At 43.1% G+C, this 17,385-nt stretch overlaps 2 protein-coding genes and 3 non-coding genes across 6 annotated transcripts in view; all 5 read left to right on the top strand.

The window, feature by feature from the left end:
* ldhd (lactate dehydrogenase D) overlaps positions 1-10,946 on the top strand; it is a 49,969-nt gene extending 39,023 nt beyond the window's left edge. For both annotated transcript variants that reach the window (XM_085464830.1, XM_085464831.1), the window contains 9 exons: positions 3,422-3,563; positions 3,705-3,846; positions 4,481-4,640; positions 4,722-4,921; positions 6,368-6,496; positions 6,929-7,056; positions 7,941-8,031; positions 8,527-8,638; positions 10,427-10,946. In XM_085464830.1, coding sequence (XP_085320956.1) covers positions 3,422-3,563; positions 3,705-3,846; positions 4,481-4,640; positions 4,722-4,921; positions 6,368-6,496; positions 6,929-7,056; positions 7,941-8,031; positions 8,527-8,638; positions 10,427-10,607 — 1,285 coding nt within the window. In that variant the 3' untranslated portion in view covers positions 10,608-10,946. The remainder of the gene's footprint in view (positions 1-3,421; positions 3,564-3,704; positions 3,847-4,480; positions 4,641-4,721; positions 4,922-6,367; positions 6,497-6,928; positions 7,057-7,940; positions 8,032-8,526; positions 8,639-10,426) is intronic.
* Positions 249-319, top strand: trnag-gcc (transfer RNA glycine (anticodon GCC)). Its single transcript has one exon. It is a non-coding gene; the product is annotated as a tRNA-Gly (tRNA).
* trnag-gcc (transfer RNA glycine (anticodon GCC)) lies at positions 2,022-2,092 on the top strand. Its single transcript has one exon. It is a non-coding gene; the product is annotated as a tRNA-Gly (tRNA).
* Positions 2,630-2,700, top strand: trnag-gcc (transfer RNA glycine (anticodon GCC)). The gene has a single exon. It is a non-coding gene; the product is annotated as a tRNA-Gly (tRNA).
* A 4,884-nt stretch (positions 10,947-15,830) lies between the features above and the next one.
* The window catches only part of znrf1 (zinc and ring finger 1), a 68,260-nt gene continuing 66,705 nt past the window's right edge, over positions 15,831-17,385 (top strand). Inside the window, exon 1 of the mRNA XM_085464826.1 lies at positions 15,831-16,927. Coding sequence (XP_085320952.1) covers positions 16,534-16,927 — 394 coding nt within the window. The 5' untranslated portion in view covers positions 15,831-16,533. The remainder of the gene's footprint in view (positions 16,928-17,385) is intronic.

The raw sequence follows: 17,385 nt of genomic DNA, 5'->3' as shown, positions 1-17,385 counted from the left end.
TCCAAGGAAGAAATGTAGTATATGACGTTTGCCATTTAAGATTCATCAGGCATTGGTACAGTAGTGAGCACTTTTTGAAAGGTGTTCATTGTCTTGTGACTGACTGTGTTGTTAGCCAATTTCAGTTTCACATTCAGATCCACCCTTGCTCTTCACATACAGTTCCCAACACTTAGAGAAAACCCTAAACAACGTTCTACTGGACTGTGGGCCGTCCTCTGTTTTCTGTGCAAAAGTTGCTGCAGCAAGCATTGGTGGTTCAGTGGTAGAATTCTCGCCTGCCACGCGGGAGGCCCGGGTTCGATTCCCGGCCAATGCAGGGCTTACTTTTCTTTCCTCCATCTATATATTTTTAAATCTGAATCTATAAAATGCACACCTTTAAAACTGCTTCTCTCTTAGTCAGAAATCAAACATTGACAGATGTTGTGCTACCTAGGGGTTAAAATGAAGTGTAAACCTATTGTAACATTACCCTAAAAGGTCCAGGGGATGACGGGGAAGTAACAAAAGGTGTCCAAATTGAAAAAAAAGGAGACAGGGAGGCAAATGGTTAAATTAAACTGAAAAAGAGGCAAGCCGCTATCACCTTTTAGAGAAGGAAAACAACAAAACCCAGATGTTGGTCAATAAACTGAACAGTGAGTCAAAGAAAAAAAAAAGGGTTAGTCACCAAAACAGTCCTCTCCACAGAGCAGGGGAAACCAGTCACCATACGCACAGCTCACTAGCTACAAAAACCAACGAGGCTCTCTGGCACCCGCTGCATATGCAAAACCACCAGCATTGTGGAGGACCCCACACACCCCTAACATACAATCTTCAACCTTCTGGCAAGAGGTACCGGAGCAGTAGGGCCCTCACTGCCAGACAGCAAAACGGTTTCTTCCCCCAAGCCGTCAGACTCCTAAACAGATCAGTGACTGGACTGACACACACACACACACACACGTCAAGTCACTTTTATCACAACCCACTGTTGTTGTTGCACTTTTCTATTGCACTGTCTAGTGTCGGCGTTATTCTGTTCTGTCTGGTGTTGTGCTGTTTCGTTTTTTGCACACTTACACTTTATGTAGTCCTTTGTTGATAGCCTGTTATATGTAGCACCATGGTCTTGGAGGACCGATGTCGCATTTCACTGTGTACTGCACGACTGCTCATAGTTAAAATGACAATAAAGCCACTTAATGTGGCACTAGAGCTCGCCTTAAGTACACTTAATTGCTAATTAGAGTCAGCTTAGGTAGCACCTAAGGCAGGAGAGATGGCAGGACACACCTACACGTCGTTCCAGACCATACTCCATACCAGTTGGTGGCGGTAATGCACCTTTCACTTGTTTGCCAACCGCCAATATAACTGTAAGAAAGAAAGAAAGACACACCCACACAAGGTCAGTTGGACAGGAGCCCCTGCAAGGGCCATAACACTATATTCTTATGTGAATAACTGGCCAGAGGGACCACTGTCTGTCTTCTGTGCAAAAGTTCCTGCAACTATTCCCCATTGAAGTAGGATCCAAGTAATCGTTGGTTTTAACTTACATCGAGAAACTCCAAGTAGGCTGGCTACACTGAGCTGTGGTTTGTCGCACAAATAATATGACCCATTGGGAAAACCCTAATGTACAGTCAGTGAACCAGGTGGAAACAATTATACACACCGCTGCCTGTCGTCTCTTACCTAGGGTAACTCTGGAGAGAAATAAAGTCCAGCTACTCTCCACGAAATTAGTTCTAGAGCCCAAGCTGTGTGTGATATTCAGTAACTTGGAAATTGTATTGTGACGACAAACACTGAATCTGTTTAGTTAATTGATTTTGTGTAGTAGACACAGGGCTGACAACAATGCTAAATGTGCTACTGGCCGGTGGGGCCGTCTCCTGTTTTCTATGCAAAAATCAGCTTATCACCCAGTAGGATTAGCCTGATGGTGTTAAATGCACTGGAAGTTTGCTTCGTACATGCCGACTGGCCCAGAAAGCCCTCCATTTCCTGTGCAGAAGTCACAGCAGCAAGCATTGGTGGTTCAGTGGTAGAATTCTCGCCTGCCACGCGGGAGGCCTGGGTTCGATTCCCGGCCAATGCAGTTCTTATTTTTCCGCTATATATGTGTAAATCTGTTATATAATGCACCACTCTAAAACTGCTTCTCTGTTAGCCAAAAAACAAACATTGACAGATGTTGTGTCCCTAGTGTTAAAATGAAGTGTTTCAAGAAAGAAGACCTTAATCTATATACTTGCATGTGCAACTGGCCAGAGGGGCCACTGTCTATTTTCCCTGCAGAAGTTCCTACAGTAAGCAAATAACGGTGAGCGATAGAACAAATATACTTGATGTGGAAGTTTTTCCATGTACGATGGCAAACATGGCTTTATTGTAACCATGGGGTATAACAGACCAGGATCACTGGGTCTCAGCAGTCCTTTTAAGGGTTATCTGAGCAGGTCTTTGTCTAGCCTCTAACATCACTAAAATGTCAGCTGTTCCCCAGTTTTAGTTTCACAGTCATAGTCACACTTAGTCTCATAATCCTGAAATACAGAGAATGCTTGAACAATGTGAAATACACGTGTGTCAGCCGGCTCACCCACTGTCTTCCGTGCAAAAGTTGCTGCAGCAAGCATTGGTGGTTCAGTGGTAGAATTCTCGCCTGCCACGCGGGAGGCCCGGGTTCGATTCCCGGCCAATGCAACTATAGTTTTTCTCCTGCTTTGTGTTATATTATATAAAGCATGTAGTACCCAATAATCTGGAGAGGCTAAGTTGTCGAGGCCCCTCTCTCTGAGCTAAGGCCAACATGTCGGTTGTGTCTGATGACGGTTTTGACCGCACATCCTGTGTCACGCGACGCAATCTTTGTGGCGTGTCAGTTGGTCATGCAACTTTTGCAACTGTTTAAAAACTTGAGCTTGTGGAAAGAACTTTGCAAAAACCTTGACAAAGTCCTGGCTTCTTGTTTTGTCTCTTTCCCCTCCTTATCAGCACACATGCCACAATATTGTCTGAGTAGCGACCCCTTTGGTTTGGTAGAATACTGCAGCGCCTTAGTGGCAGGTATAAATGGCTGCATCTGTGTGATGACAGCATGGCGGTGAGCAAAGCGACCTCTGCAGCTAAATGCTGCCTCAGCACATTTGCAAAGGTGCGAGGAGTGAGCTGATCTGTACTGTACTGATTATAGCACGAGAACATGTAGATTCATACACCTTTATTGGAGAACAACAACGAAACACCTGATGCGTTAGCCTGAACATCTAACACACTCTTACAGGGAGACACAACCTGAGGCAAAAACGTGTGTGGTGAGCTGTGGTTTCTGGCTCAGCTGCTGGGAGCAGTGGGAAGAATGGGTGTGGTTCTTTGGAGAAGTAGAAAAAACAGAATGTGACAGCATTGCATTATTTTTGTGCAGATGCCGTCCTCCAGATGTGGTGGTGTTTCCACGTTGTGTGGAGGAGGTCAGTGCCTTGGCAAAGGTCTGCCACAAGCACCGCCTTCCCATCATCCCTTTTGGCACTGGGACTGGCTTGGAGGGAGGGGTTGGAGCTATGAAGGTGAGATATTTGTGTGGTCATACTTTCTCCCACTTAGAACAGTTAACATCTTTAGTAACAACAATAACCAGCAGGATGTCATCTTGGTGATAACTGTCATAAGTCTTATTTCCTGTGTTTGTTTGTGTCATCATCCTTCAGGGGGGAGTGTGCTTCAGCTTAAGGAACATGGAACAGGTTCTGGATCTCCACCCAGAGGACTTTGATGTGACGGTGGAGCCTGGTGTGACTCGAAAGACTCTCAATGCATACCTGCGAGACACAGGCCTCTGGTTTCCTGTTGGTCAGTCAGGATGTTCACAGGGATTCACACAGATTAAGCATTAAGTCAACACTTTTGACATGAGTGTTCAGTTTAGGGGTGGTGGTCGGGGTCTTTGTGACCGTCATAGCACCAAGAGAACAGCTGCTAGTTATCTTGGCCTGTCAGTACAAGTTGTACCAAAAGATGAAAGAAAAACTACTGCACAGAATTAGTGATGTTGTATGATGTTGATGCTGATTTGTTAAAAAATATATTGATATTATATAATATAATAATATAATGTGATGATAAAACCCCCATCTATGATGGTAGTGTTAAAAGGAATGATGAAGAATACCTAAATAATACTTCAATGCAGGATGTTTTTAGGGTTTTTTCACATGCACAGGAATCTTTGCTTCTCTGTAAACAAGTACAAGAGAGTAGGTAGCAGCCAGATCATTAACTGATCATCAGCAACTGTGAGCATGTGCTACAGGCCTCAGTTAGCATGTTAAAATATTAAAGTTCATGACAGCTGCCCTCTTATTCACAAGTGGTCACTGCGGTTGTCCCAAGTTGTAAATATCTGGGTTATACAAAGTTACTGTCAGATTACAGATGTGTCCTTTTTTAATAATTGACCCAACCCTGGTTATGTGCTTTGTCTCAGATCCTGGAGCTGATGCATCTCTGTGTGGTATGGCTGCCACCAGTGCATCAGGTACTAATGCAGTGCGTTATGGGACTATGAGGGAAAATGTTATAAACCTGGAGGTAGTGTTGGCTGATGGGAGCGTCGTACACACTGCCGGGAAGGGCCGCCGTCCCAGGTACTCACCAGGCAAATGTGATGTATCGTTATGATCTTGAAAGCCTCTTACCTTTGCTTCTGTCTTGGTTTCTCTCCTCAGGAAGACGTCAGCTGGCTATAACTTGACAAACCTGTTTGTAGGCTCAGAGGGGACCCTGGGGATCATCACTAAGACCACATTACGCCTCTATGGCATCCCAGAGGCCATGGTGTCAGCGGTCTGCTCATTTCCTTCTGTCCAGGCTGCAGTAGACAGCACAGTGCAGACGCTACAAGCTGGAGTACCCATCGCTCGCATCGGTGAGCAGGAAACTTGGAAATAATGCAAAATAACGGCACACTGTGATTCAGAGGGCTCAATGTTAAGGGATAATTCTGGATTATTTTGAACTGTTAAATAAAATGATGTTAGCAAAATGCACTCAAAAACAAACATTTCAAACATTGCCAAAGTTTCACAGAATAAGGTCCGTGTATCAAACGTTGAGGATCCAGTACTCTAATGTAGAAAGTTCGAAATACTGTTTAAAGGTGAAAATGGTGAAAACATAACTGATCACTTAAATATTCCTTATTTATGTGTTTCTCTCAATTCTATTATTCCCATCATCATCTTCACTGTAAACGCATTGTTTCCTTTCTTAGCGTAAGCCTCAGTCGTGGAGAAAACAGACACATAAAGATTTATAGACATAATGAGGAAGAGACAAAACTTTATTGCTCTTTTCAGAAACGCGATTTTTGCAGTGGTAGTGGTAAAACGGTCTGACCTCAGGGTCCAAACTCTGCTTCAGGTCCCAAAGTCAAACAAACACTGCGGCGTCACTGAGAGTTACAAACTTTAATAAAGTGATCAGTGTGTAACAATTAGGTTTAACATCCAGCCATCCATGAAAACAGGATTTATGAAGTTTAACGGAGTTCAAAGTTAGCAGGGAGTTAGCTCACTACTTTCCATCTAAACATAATATACTATGTTCTGACTGAGAGATTTCTGAAAAATTCAAACGTACAGCTCTGCTATCACTTCCAACATAAATGAAGACAGAAAACTAAACAGCAGTGACGTTTGTAGGGTTACTGAAGTTGGACTAGCTGGTATATAATGTTGTGCTACGTGACTGCTAGTGACACAGCTATGTTAGCATAATATAAACACAGTAATGCTGGAGGATGAACGCTAACTTTTTTCCACTCGTTAACGTGAGGGTTCCCAATGATTAGGGACAAATGCAATCGCATGGCAGGATGCTGTAAACGGACCGAACTTCAGTCAGGAGAACAATAGAGATAATCCATCCACAATACGAGGTTAGTCATTCATATACTGCTGCATGGGCTGGGCTGTAGTTGCATTGTAAGGTTTTAAAAACTGAGCTTTAAAATGTATAGTGGTAATAAAACCCGAGAGAGGCCGACAGTGATCACTGACTGTTTTTAGAGGCTTGGTCAGATTAAATAGAACAAGATACAAAACATTAAAGCATGTTGAAACACAGCAGCCTTAATAAACGCAGAGTAGTTTAGGACCTGGAGGCAGGGTTCATACAGCATCACTTAAAAACCGTATAGAATCCAGGAGGGAAGAATTTATCCTCAAACTAGAGATGAAAATGAGATCAATACCAATTATTGACAGCTGGAACCTACGCAGCAATGATGCAAGTGAATGACTTTAGATCATCTTACCTACATTTCCTTTAATCGTGTGTTTGTCCTGTGTGTGTGTGTGTGTGTGTGATCCAGAGTTTCTGGATGATGTGATGATTGATGCGTGCAACAGGTTCAGCTCTCTGTCCTACCCCATGAACCCAACTCTGTTCCTGGAGTTCCACGGCTCAGAACAAAGCCTCGAGGAACAGGTCAAAACAGCCGGTGTGTGTGTTTGCTGATATCAGACCAGATGTTCTCCCATTAGATAAAGCAGTTTCTGAAAGATATTGAGCTTTAGTGTTAGTTTCCCAGATATGGCCAGGATATGAAAAGTAAAGAGTCATGAAGTCAGTGAACCATTTGTAAACATTTCAGGGTCCTCGGTTTTGTTGTAGACTGTCGTAGATGTTAACAGTAGTCACAAATATTTGTCTGTGAGGGGATGTGTCCAACAAAGCTTATTATTATTTGTAAACTGGTTGGTCCATCCACTGGATCTCAGGACAGTGCTTCTGAAAACTGCTTAACAGTCACATAACAGTAGTGTTGTGGAAGTGGGAGCAGATTTTCTCTCTTTGGTTAAAGTTTGGATGTAATGTGATTTATTGAAAGCAAGCAAACTCCCATTGAAGGTCAGTGTGTGTGTTTCTACAGAGGACATCACTCAGAGTAACGGAGGGTCAGACTTTCAGTGGGCTCGAGATACGGAAACACGGAATCGGTTGTGGAAAGCTCGTCATGATGCCTGGTACGCTGCTCTGGCTCTCAGACCGGGCTGCAAGGTAAACAAAGTCACCTGCTTCAGAGACCGGACTTCGAGCATGATTTTCTCTGTAGGTCGATTATTTTCATTTCCATCAAACAATGTGGCATCCTTTCTTTCCTAACACATTACCCAGTCCATATCATTATAGACATCCAGCACGATTTTTTTCCATTGAGGCCTCAAAGTGTTCCTTTCATTTTTGAGCAGTGAACTAAACAGTGCGTAGTCGTATCTTATTGGCTACTGCAGTTCTTGTTTGTGTTTTGTTTGCTTGGTATCTTGAGGTTAGAGGGTCCCGCCCCTAATAAACTATGGAAAAGGGAAAAAAAATGTGTGACAGTCTGTGCTGTGCCTTGTTTCTCTCCTCCTGTGCTGTTTCACCTCGTTTGTGGAATAAAGAGGTTTAATCATATTTTGACAGTTTGATTTAAAACCCACTGTGACAGAAAAGAGTGTAAGCGTCCAAACATTTATGGAGCTAACTGTACACTAAAACACCTTTCCTCGGCACTGACACTAAGGAAGGTAAAAAGAAGAAGGTGTATTACAGCGTGAGAGGGCTCTCGTGTTGGGCAGATGTAATATTGCTCCAAAGGGATTACACACAGCCTGCAGTGTGATATTATTATAACTTATCACTGCTGTGTGAAAACTCAGTACCATTCGAGTTGAGGTTGTTGGATATGTTGCCTTTTAATAGTGAGGCTTTGTGTGACAGCGCTGTGCTACACAAACACAGTCACTGCTCGGAGGCACTTTTATGTCTCACTTTATTAACGTTTTAAATCCTGAAGATTGCACAAGACACCTGCTTGATGCCTTTCCAATATCGTGACCTTATCTTCCCTGTGTGTGTGTGTGTGTGTGTGTGTGTGTGTGTGTGTGTGTGTGTGTGTGTAGGCCTACTCTACAGATGTGTGTGTTCCTCTGTCTCGACTGCCTCAAATTATTGTGGAGACAAAGGAGGACCTGATTGAGAACAGACTTACAGGTGAGCACACATCCACTTGACTTCACGCTGAAAGCGCACCCACAGCTGAATTTTACACCATGTTGTTCATTCAAGGCACTTGAATCTCTCTTATTCCTCAAAGCATTCATCTTTAATGTTAGAAAAAAAATAATAGAAATTTATGAAAAGAAAATAATTTCTTTCTTTTTGGGATTTCAGTGAACCAGTTTGAGTGAGCTTTCTGGTAGCTGGTCAGCTGACCCGTGTGGTGGAGTAGAGAAGCTGCAGGAAGGTTGATTAAAACGTGTAGTTTGAGGTGCATATTTTAACTGAAGGAAGCACTTTGAGGTCTAAGGGATCAATGAATGAGACTTAACTCCTAATACTACAACTTTTAAATACAGGAACTCTTGTTAAGCTCCAGGATGTAGGGGTCATTCTGGTGTATCATCACAAGAGCACAGAAGAAGAAAGTGATGTAAAAAGCTGATGTTTTTTGGCACTGTATTGAATGTGGATGGCTTCTGCCCTCAGGTCCCATAGCAGGCCACGTGGGCGATGGGAATTTCCACTGTCTGATGGTGGTGGATCCAAACGACCCCGAGGAGATGCACAGAGTCCACCTGTTCACTGAGAGACTGGCTAGGTATGGTGTCACCTCGCACTCACTCACAAATCTTCTACCAATCAGGATTTCACTTCTTTTTCTGGAAGATTGTCGCCATCCATCGAGCCGTTCACTGCTTCAGGGTTGACAACAACAGGATGTGAGGACACAGTTCATATCTGTGACTCATTCATACAAATAAATGTACAGTGTTTAATCAGCAGACATTTTATTCTAGTTTGTCATTTTTATTATGACAAACCTACAGTAAGCAGACCTCACTCTAACTGGAGTCCCTGTATGGACATATCTGATGGGTAATACAGTTGTCCAGGAAGTTAAGCTGCATCCATTTGAGGCGACTCGCACTGGACACGCTGCTTTGAAGCTGACAGTTGGTCACTAGCCTGACATATGTTGTCTACCCTCTCATGTTTTAGTCAAAGTTGTCCCACGCCCCCACTGGTAGTTGCGTCAGGCACTTGCCTTGAAGTTAATAAAAGTTTATCTTGTAATGTGTGCAGTTCTCATTGCCAGTATTTTGTTTTTGAATGTTGTTGGCTATCTAATATGGCCTCTGGTATCGTTGTGCATTGCTTCCTATGTGGACTCTCCCACACAGCACATACAGTTCATGCCCACATGGACCAGCTTCAAGTAGAAACCAGCCCTGCATTCTGTGCAGCTCGAGGAGAGACTTTAAAGCTCCGCCCACCCCGTGACTGAGCTCGCAGATGTCGTTAACATGATCAAAGTGATAAAATGATTACAGAGTAATCTTGACTGTTTTTAACGTGTATCTGAACGAACACTCCTCTGAAAAGGTTATTATCGCATACAGTAGTAATCAGCTACATGGTAACACTAAAATTACCATTAAAAAACATTTATTGTACTAGCAAAAGACATAGACAGGAGCCTCGAACCACCTGACAGCTGCTGTAATGTTTTATTTATACTTCCTTCCCATCAAGCAGACACACATTGTTACTGAATACCAGATGTTCTTACTAACAGTAATCTCCTTTTTTTTAAGTCTTATTGGTTGAGCGCGTATGCCTCATGTACCTGTCAGGCAGCCTGGCCTCACTGCTCCATTTTAGCAACTTTCCTTGTTATTACCTTCATTGTCAGTCTCTCTTCAACACGTTTCTCTTCACTCTAATCCTCCCCACACTCGCCGTAATCCTCCTTACTCCGCTTGCTTATCTTCAAACAAATTCCTCCCCGTTGGAATCGCACTCTCGCCCATCTCTCTCGGTTAATATTGATTCCAGAGGGCCAAACGTTTAAGTCTTGGGACTTGCAAAGACTTGTGGGCTGTCTTTCTATAGATGGAGGGGTTTAGCTATGTACCAATACAATCTTCTCAAAATCTGTTTTCAAAGACTTTAAACACCACCAGCTATGCCAGGGTCAGGCTCAGACCACAGAGGGTAATGGCATAGAGGATTAGATGGAAGAAAGCCACAGCTCACCTGAATTAGACCTGAGCGAAGGCAGCGGAGACTCCAATGCACGAAACAACTCTAACTCCCGTCCTTCTCCTTTTAAGCCATCTTTCTTCTGATTGGCTGCCCCTTTTCCAACAGCAGGTGGGTGGGGCTTCTGTGCTGTGGACCATGAATTGGCCATATTAAAAATATACACTCTGTATTGCGTCATATAGAGCCAAGAAAACACAGCCTGAAGCCTGAGCTTCTGGCTCACAGCGATTACTTTCGTATGAATGTTTGTGGATAGAAAGTGAAACATTTTGAAACATTTGTAAAGGTTTCAGAAAACTTTCAAACTTTTTGCTCCTAAAAATGTATTTGCTTCTTGCAGGCGAGCCTTGGCCATGGATGGTACGTGTACAGGGGAGCATGGAGTGGGTTTAGGAAAAAGGGCGCTGCTGTGCGAGGAGATGGGGCCTGTGGGCATCCAGGTCATGCAGAGTCTCAAGGACGCCCTCGACCCAAACAACCTGATGAATCCTGGGAAAATCCTGCAGCGAGAAGAGCCATGAGCAGCGTGTCCATCTGAGTGAAGTTTGTGGACGCACCTCTGTTAAAGGAGCACAAGCAAACATATGAAATCATTGAAGCAGTGATTTGCAAATTCAGTTAAATCAAGAAAGCTATACGTGTTTTGTGGGATTTCTCACGAATGTTCCTACATGCACCAGAAAACCTGACTCTTGGAAAATGATGAGTGTTAATAGAATCTTTTTTGCTAACTCCAAATTTGAGTTTTTAAGGAAGACCTGGTCTGTTGTTGCAGACCAGCATTATGTAAAGATTATCTTCCACAGATCCTTTCTTTTTGTGTCATTAAAATTAATGTCTAATATGTGGACTCACTCCAAGTGCTGTTCAACCTGTTTATTGCCTGCTGAATACATTTCATTGAAAGTAGACACTACAGTTTATTATGCTTTTGCTTTTGTAAACACTTTACCTAACTGCAGATGAGCATTTTGACACAGGACTCCATTATTCTATTGATTTGCATAGCTGTTTAAAGAGTATCTAGAATTCAGCGACTATATGTTGTATACTTTAAATCAGGGGTGCTCAATACGTCGATCGCGATCGACCAGTCGATCGCAAAGGTAGTATTGGTAGATCGCATGGCATTAAAAAAATAGATGCCAGCCTATCATCCATCCCGTCACTTGATTGATACAGGGAAGCCAGTCAGATGACAGCAGATTTTTTCTGACGCTTAGGTCGCTGCGCATGCGCAAACAGCGGCGCGAAGTGTAGTAAAACTGACAAGCTAGTCAGCGAGTTAACTCCAATTTTTAGCTCTCGGTTTTTTCTCTTAAACCTGGCCGTCAGCAGCTACTGTCCGGACTATGCATCCCTGGCTGATTCAATTCAGTGCAAGTCATCAGAGTAAACTCAGGTAATGACAAAAAATTTACATAGTTAATTGTGTTGTGAAATATTGGATATTGCAGTTATGCATGTATATACATTGTAGATATAAAGAATCCTCAATATATTTATAAATAAGTATATGTTTTGGATTTTTGTAGTGGGTAGATCATTTTGACTTGGTCATTTTATAAGTAGCTCACATGCGGAAAAAGTGTGAGCACCCCTGCTTTAAATAAATCACAGTATGCAATGGTTTCAGTGAAATCCTTGACCATGATGACCTACATAAAGAAACTGAAAGTTTTTGTTAATTCACAGAATGTAATGTAGGATGAATGTCCATGGGTGAGGTCTGCATCAGCAGGAAAAGCTGAAAAACCTGTTAAGATATATTTAAAAGTCCAAAATCTTTGCCCTCTTTCACATTTTTCAAAGCTATACAGTGGGACAGAGCCATCTTTGACGACCTGATTCTAGGCCCCAGGCCTTATCTTTGACCTCCCTGATATAGGTTGTCAGGAGGTCATTAATGACAAAAGTACAGTAACTTCTAATAATTTGGAGCGCTGCATTTGAGCGCTACAAAGTTGGCTATTGTTAAGAAGCTACATAAAAGTGAGAAAAGCAAACATGTTAGCTTTTCAGCATGTTAAATTCATTTCACTGTCCGCTAACCGGAATGGAGGCAGCTTTCAAGGAAGCGAGCAAACTTCAAGTAATTTAAGTTGCCATCATTTGGATTCACTGCGTTTTATGTCACAAACCATTAAACAAGAAAATTATCAGAGCCAAATGAACCTTCAGGCGTCTTTGTACCTGGATTTCTTCCTTCTGTCTGTGATGAAGCAACGCTCTACACCACCACACGGTGTCAGTGGTGCATCCTTGAGAGACAAACCTGCAGCGTGTCAGCCAGAAGATCAAAATATAATGCTCATTTCTGCCTCGGCAGCTTTGTAACTATTGTTTTCCCAGCTTGCAGCCACTAACTGAACATTAAGAAAGACGTGAAGAGCACTAACACACTCGCACAGCCACTGAGCTACAATCAAATCTCCTTTTAAATAAAAACACTGCGTGACTTTGTTATAGCTCACTCTGAGTTCTGTTTATTTTATTCTTATTGATTTGCATAGCTGTTTAAGCAGTCTACAGTTCAGTGACTATTTCCTGCAGCCTTTCTAATAAGTCATATTTGTTTTCCGTGAAATCCTTGACGATGGTTCAGGAGGCCTTTAAAAAAGATGCATTGAAACTTATAATTAATAACAACCACAAAATGATCACAAAGAGACCATGCATTCATTTAAAAAGACAAAAGAAGAAAATAAATAAGTGCAATATACATTCTAAAGTTATATTTCATGTGGGTTTGAAAAAAATCCACACATGCAAAAGAAAAACGCTATTTTCTCCCCATTTTACCTGAAAAAAATATACAAATATAGCAGAAATGGGCTGGTAATCCAGTTTTCACCACCTCTGTTAAGTGGCCTTTTATGACTAAACTAACTAATGATGATATGTTGAGAATGTTATTAAGGGTGTTAATGAATCCTTTACTTCATTAGGGTATTTTTGGTAATCCACTCATTGAGAGTTAATGTTTAGTTATACTTTAATAAACAGATTTTTGACTCAGATTCTTCACAGCTGCGGACCAAACATGTCAAATTTGTTAACATTAAATAAAGTTAGAAGTCACGTTTCCTTTATAAATGTATTAAATGTATATGGGCAACTTGTTAAAAGGTGGCACTAAAATTTTCTTGGTTATGGATTCGCTGGAACTATTAAAAAGAAAACTGGCTGAGAACCTGCTTACACTGTGTTTTTGTGAGCTTGATTTTTTTTATTATACTGGTGCAGTGTGTGTGTGTGTGTGTGTGTGTGTGTGTGTGAGAGAGAGAGAGAGAGAGAGAGAGCATGAGAAGCAAGGGAAGCATTTTAGTTTTACTAACATGTTGATTTCTTATCCTCTGTGTCAAAAAGCAGTTTTTCCTCTTCTAATTTTTCCTGTGTGGAGACTGTGTAGCAAACCTTGTTTCTTTTATTCATTTTACATTCTGTGTGTGATGTTGTCTGTTATCAGTGTTACTAAGATCTCATGTTAAACCTCTACACCAGTGATTTCTACTCATTTTGGGCCTTTTATCCAGACCTGTCATATTAGTATAATCACCAACACACTGCTCATGTTTCAGTGTTTTATATTTATCTAACATGGCTCATTTTTTTGCTTTGTTATTATATACTTTACATTTACTTAACTGTTTTTACATTTTGAATGCTGTCATCATAACTGTTTTAAGCGTTCATCCATTACCTTTATGAGCATTAATACTGAAAATCAAAACTACAAGTGAATTAAATATTTCATGTCTAACTGACTAATTGAATCCATATTTGCTTATTTATTACTTCTTAGTACTGCATTAGAGCCTATCACAGCAGCTGTAATGGGATGAGACGTGGGGCTATTCTGAAATTAATAAAATAAATAAATAAAAATCTTTATTTTCTTTGGAAGAAAATAAATTTTACATTTATATTTATTATTTCTGTATGTTGTTCTGGTTCCCATATTCCTTGAATTTGCAGGGTCTGGACAGCAGCCTTTGTAATCTTATAGAATATTCAGGTTTTTAATCTTCCTCTAAGATTTCTCAGTGTTTTATTATAAATGTATGACTTTAAGCCCTAAAAAACATTTTTCTCAAAATATTACCCCCAACTCCTTCTACCCAGTTTTTTTAAATTATTGTGAGTTCATGAGGAGCCCTCACAGTTTGTGTTGTACATGTACAATGACAATAAAGGGCTATTGTAGTCTATATTATTCCTTTATCTAGAATAGTCACAATATGTCATCATAACTTGGTGCCTTTAGATAATTATTTATTAATAGTAGCTAACCATGGAGCTGTACATTACCACTGTTTCTTTAACAATGTATTCATTAGCCTGATTTAATAATGTGGCCTGTATTTTGACCTTTGCCCCTCATTTCAGGGATTTTTTACTTTAAGCTGTATTTTTGTTTTTATCCCTTATTCCACTATTTTGCAGCGGTGCTTTAAATCAGCTGGAGCTGATTGTGTGTGTCTGGCTTTGTGTGTGTTTACATGCCTGTGGAGCAGAGAGGGATCCATTTATAGGCTTGCTGTCATTATAGCGGGATAGATTAACACCTACTGTACTGTAAGTACTCAACAATAGTTTACCTTATTGGGTAGTAAACCCAAGAAGGCTGCACGAGTCTGACTTTGTTTTACTGTGGAAGAACAAAGAGCCAAGGAGAATATAACCAGCCTAATTACACACACAGACACACACATGCAGGATTAAACGGAGCAGGCCTAATCCCAAACCAAACATGGTCACCAGTGATCCCAATAACTTAGCATACAGGATGGTGGCAAAATCTGTGAATAGCCTGGTAATGACATCAGTCTGCAGGACTAAAGACTTAAGGCCTGACCTTGTGGGGCAGCAGCAGAGGAGCATCGACGATGCAGAAGAAAAGGGGTTAATTAATGTTTTAATTAAGAATTTAATCTGAGAGGGGATTCACCAACCATTCAGATATATTCCCAGAATGTTTTAATCCAGACTCTTTAAGACCTGTGACTGTTTATATACAGTGCTTTCCTCCTCAGTGCATCATTGTAAACCATAGTTTTATAATGGTGAACACAAAAATATGATATACAGCTCTGGAGTTGTAAAAACAATAGAGTTCAAAGTTTTAACAAACAAGGACTCCCCTTCATAAACCTCAAAGTGGTTCGGTCCACATCCTGCTGCATCTTTTACCTTGCAAAGGTGAACTGAAAGGATGTCAGTGGAATTAAACATATTAATGCTGCTGTACGGACTTTATTCTGGAGGTCAGCCCACCATGAAAATCATCAGAACTTAAAGACTTGACTGGATTTTCAAATCATTTTCAGACTGTTTCGTGACATTTTTTAATTTCTCATATAGATAGTTATTCCTCAATTCGTCCAAAATCCAGCACGATACCACGATAAGCATAAAGTGACTGTCTGATAATGTAGAAACTTCATAGCTAGAGCCGATATATCTGTGACAGGACAGATACTGGACGATAACTAACGAGCGATCAGAGCAGTTTAAAATTATTCTGTCTTTGTGTATTTTTATGTCAGTTCTTTTGTTTCCTTTGTTTGTTTGCTTTTTCTTTCGGCTACCTGGTGCGTTCCCCCTCCACCGCCGTCACACCTGTCCTGTCCTAAAATGCCCCATAATCCAACATGTGAAAAAAAAGAAAGAAAAACAGGCCAATCCCATGTCGGGGAATTAGAAACGGCGTGCATCTGTCTCCCATACTGTCTGTATTTATGATCCGAGCCTGCGCACTAAGCGCGTCCATTGTCTGGCCAGCAGCAGCAGCAGCGGCTGAGGCGGAGCGGAGAGGAGCGGAGCGCCGATCTGAGCGCAGGGGAGCGGCTTCACTGTGACCCCGATCTCCGGGGGGTGGGAAAAAAAGCGAGCCCACCAGACCGGACGGACGACGTCATTTATTTGTGTGTGTGCGCGCGTGTGTGTGTCAGAGACAGACCGTCGTTTTGCTGGCGGTCAGACAGACAGCAACAGTTGTCACGATGTCTGAGATCAGATGAGGGCAGAGCAGCGGAGGGAACACTGCGGCGCTGCTGTGATCCGGGCCGGCCGCCTGCGATGAGACAGCCGCGTTAACCAGCCGGGACAGCAGGGCAGCAGCGCAGCGCGCGCATCTGTTCGCGGAGCGCGGATTTCGGCGTCAGTCAAACGCTCTCCGCTCGTTCCTCCCGGTGGTGTGTGCGGGTGAGGTGAATCCAGACGTCAGGGCTGGCTCATGTTCCGCTCAGCAGGGAAACGGGCTGTTGCGTCTGCGGAGAGTCAGAGCTGACGAGCCTGCCGACACACACGGACGGATAGGCAGGCAGGCAGGCCGACAGACAGACAGGAGCGAGGGGAGGGGGGCACAGCCTGCCCTCTGCGGATCGAGCCGAGCCCCCTCCTGTACCCACCCAGAACCCCCACCCACTCCTCTCCCCGCTTTGGATGGGGGGAAAGCAGAGCACGGCGGGGCGGCCCCGGGGTGCTTTTCCCGGTGTCTCTACGGATGACAGCGCGGTGCCACCCTCGGCCCACTTTGGTCACTACCGGCCGAGCGGCACCATGGGCCTGCGGAGCCGCTCGGTGAGCTCCGTGGCTGGGATGGGCATCGAACACAGTCCCGCCGTGCCCTTCGGCTTCTACACCCCAAGAGGAACGGACTCGGATCGAGCCGGAGGGGGGTCAGGGGGCACTACCGCGGCCCCTCACGGGACCGGCTACCAGGACACTGGGGGCGGAGGGCACCACACGGACGGGGTGCTGTATCTGGGGTCCCGGGGGTCGCTGGCTGACACCTTGCCCCTGCACATCGCACCCCGCTGGTTCAGCGCGCACAGCGGTAAGGTCTGCAGGCTACACACACACACACACACACACACACACACACACACACACACACACACACACACACACACACACACACACACTGTTAACCAGCAGATATTCGGGGGACGGCTGACGGATTAATCATCACACAAAAAAGCACGAACACATTCCCACGGACACCTGCTCCTACTGCCAGACACCTACCTTGTTTACCTGCAGGTAGGCTGCTGAACGACACCAATGCGGTGCCCATAAATTTCACCGCAATCACGGGGAAGTTAAGCCCGAGGACGCACTCAGAAACAAGCAGAAAGGAGGCTTTTGTCTGAGAAAAATAAGACTGCCCTGTATGGAAAACATGTTGTGCTTCACGTTCTCTCCGCTGGCTGTAGGGAAAAAAAATCTGGGGCACTGGGATGAATTTTTTCAGCAAGAAACTGGAGATGTCGATGTTTCATCATTGGTGATGAA

The sequence above is a fragment of the Copadichromis virginalis genome, linkage group LG7 (assembly GCF_057382275.1).
Source record: "Copadichromis virginalis isolate Kocher_CV1m ecotype Utaka linkage group LG7, C_Virginalis_male_GT1.1, whole genome shotgun sequence".
Taxonomy (NCBI): domain Eukaryota; kingdom Metazoa; phylum Chordata; class Actinopteri; order Cichliformes; family Cichlidae; genus Copadichromis; species Copadichromis virginalis.
This window is presented reverse-complemented; position numbering and strand designations above follow the sequence as displayed.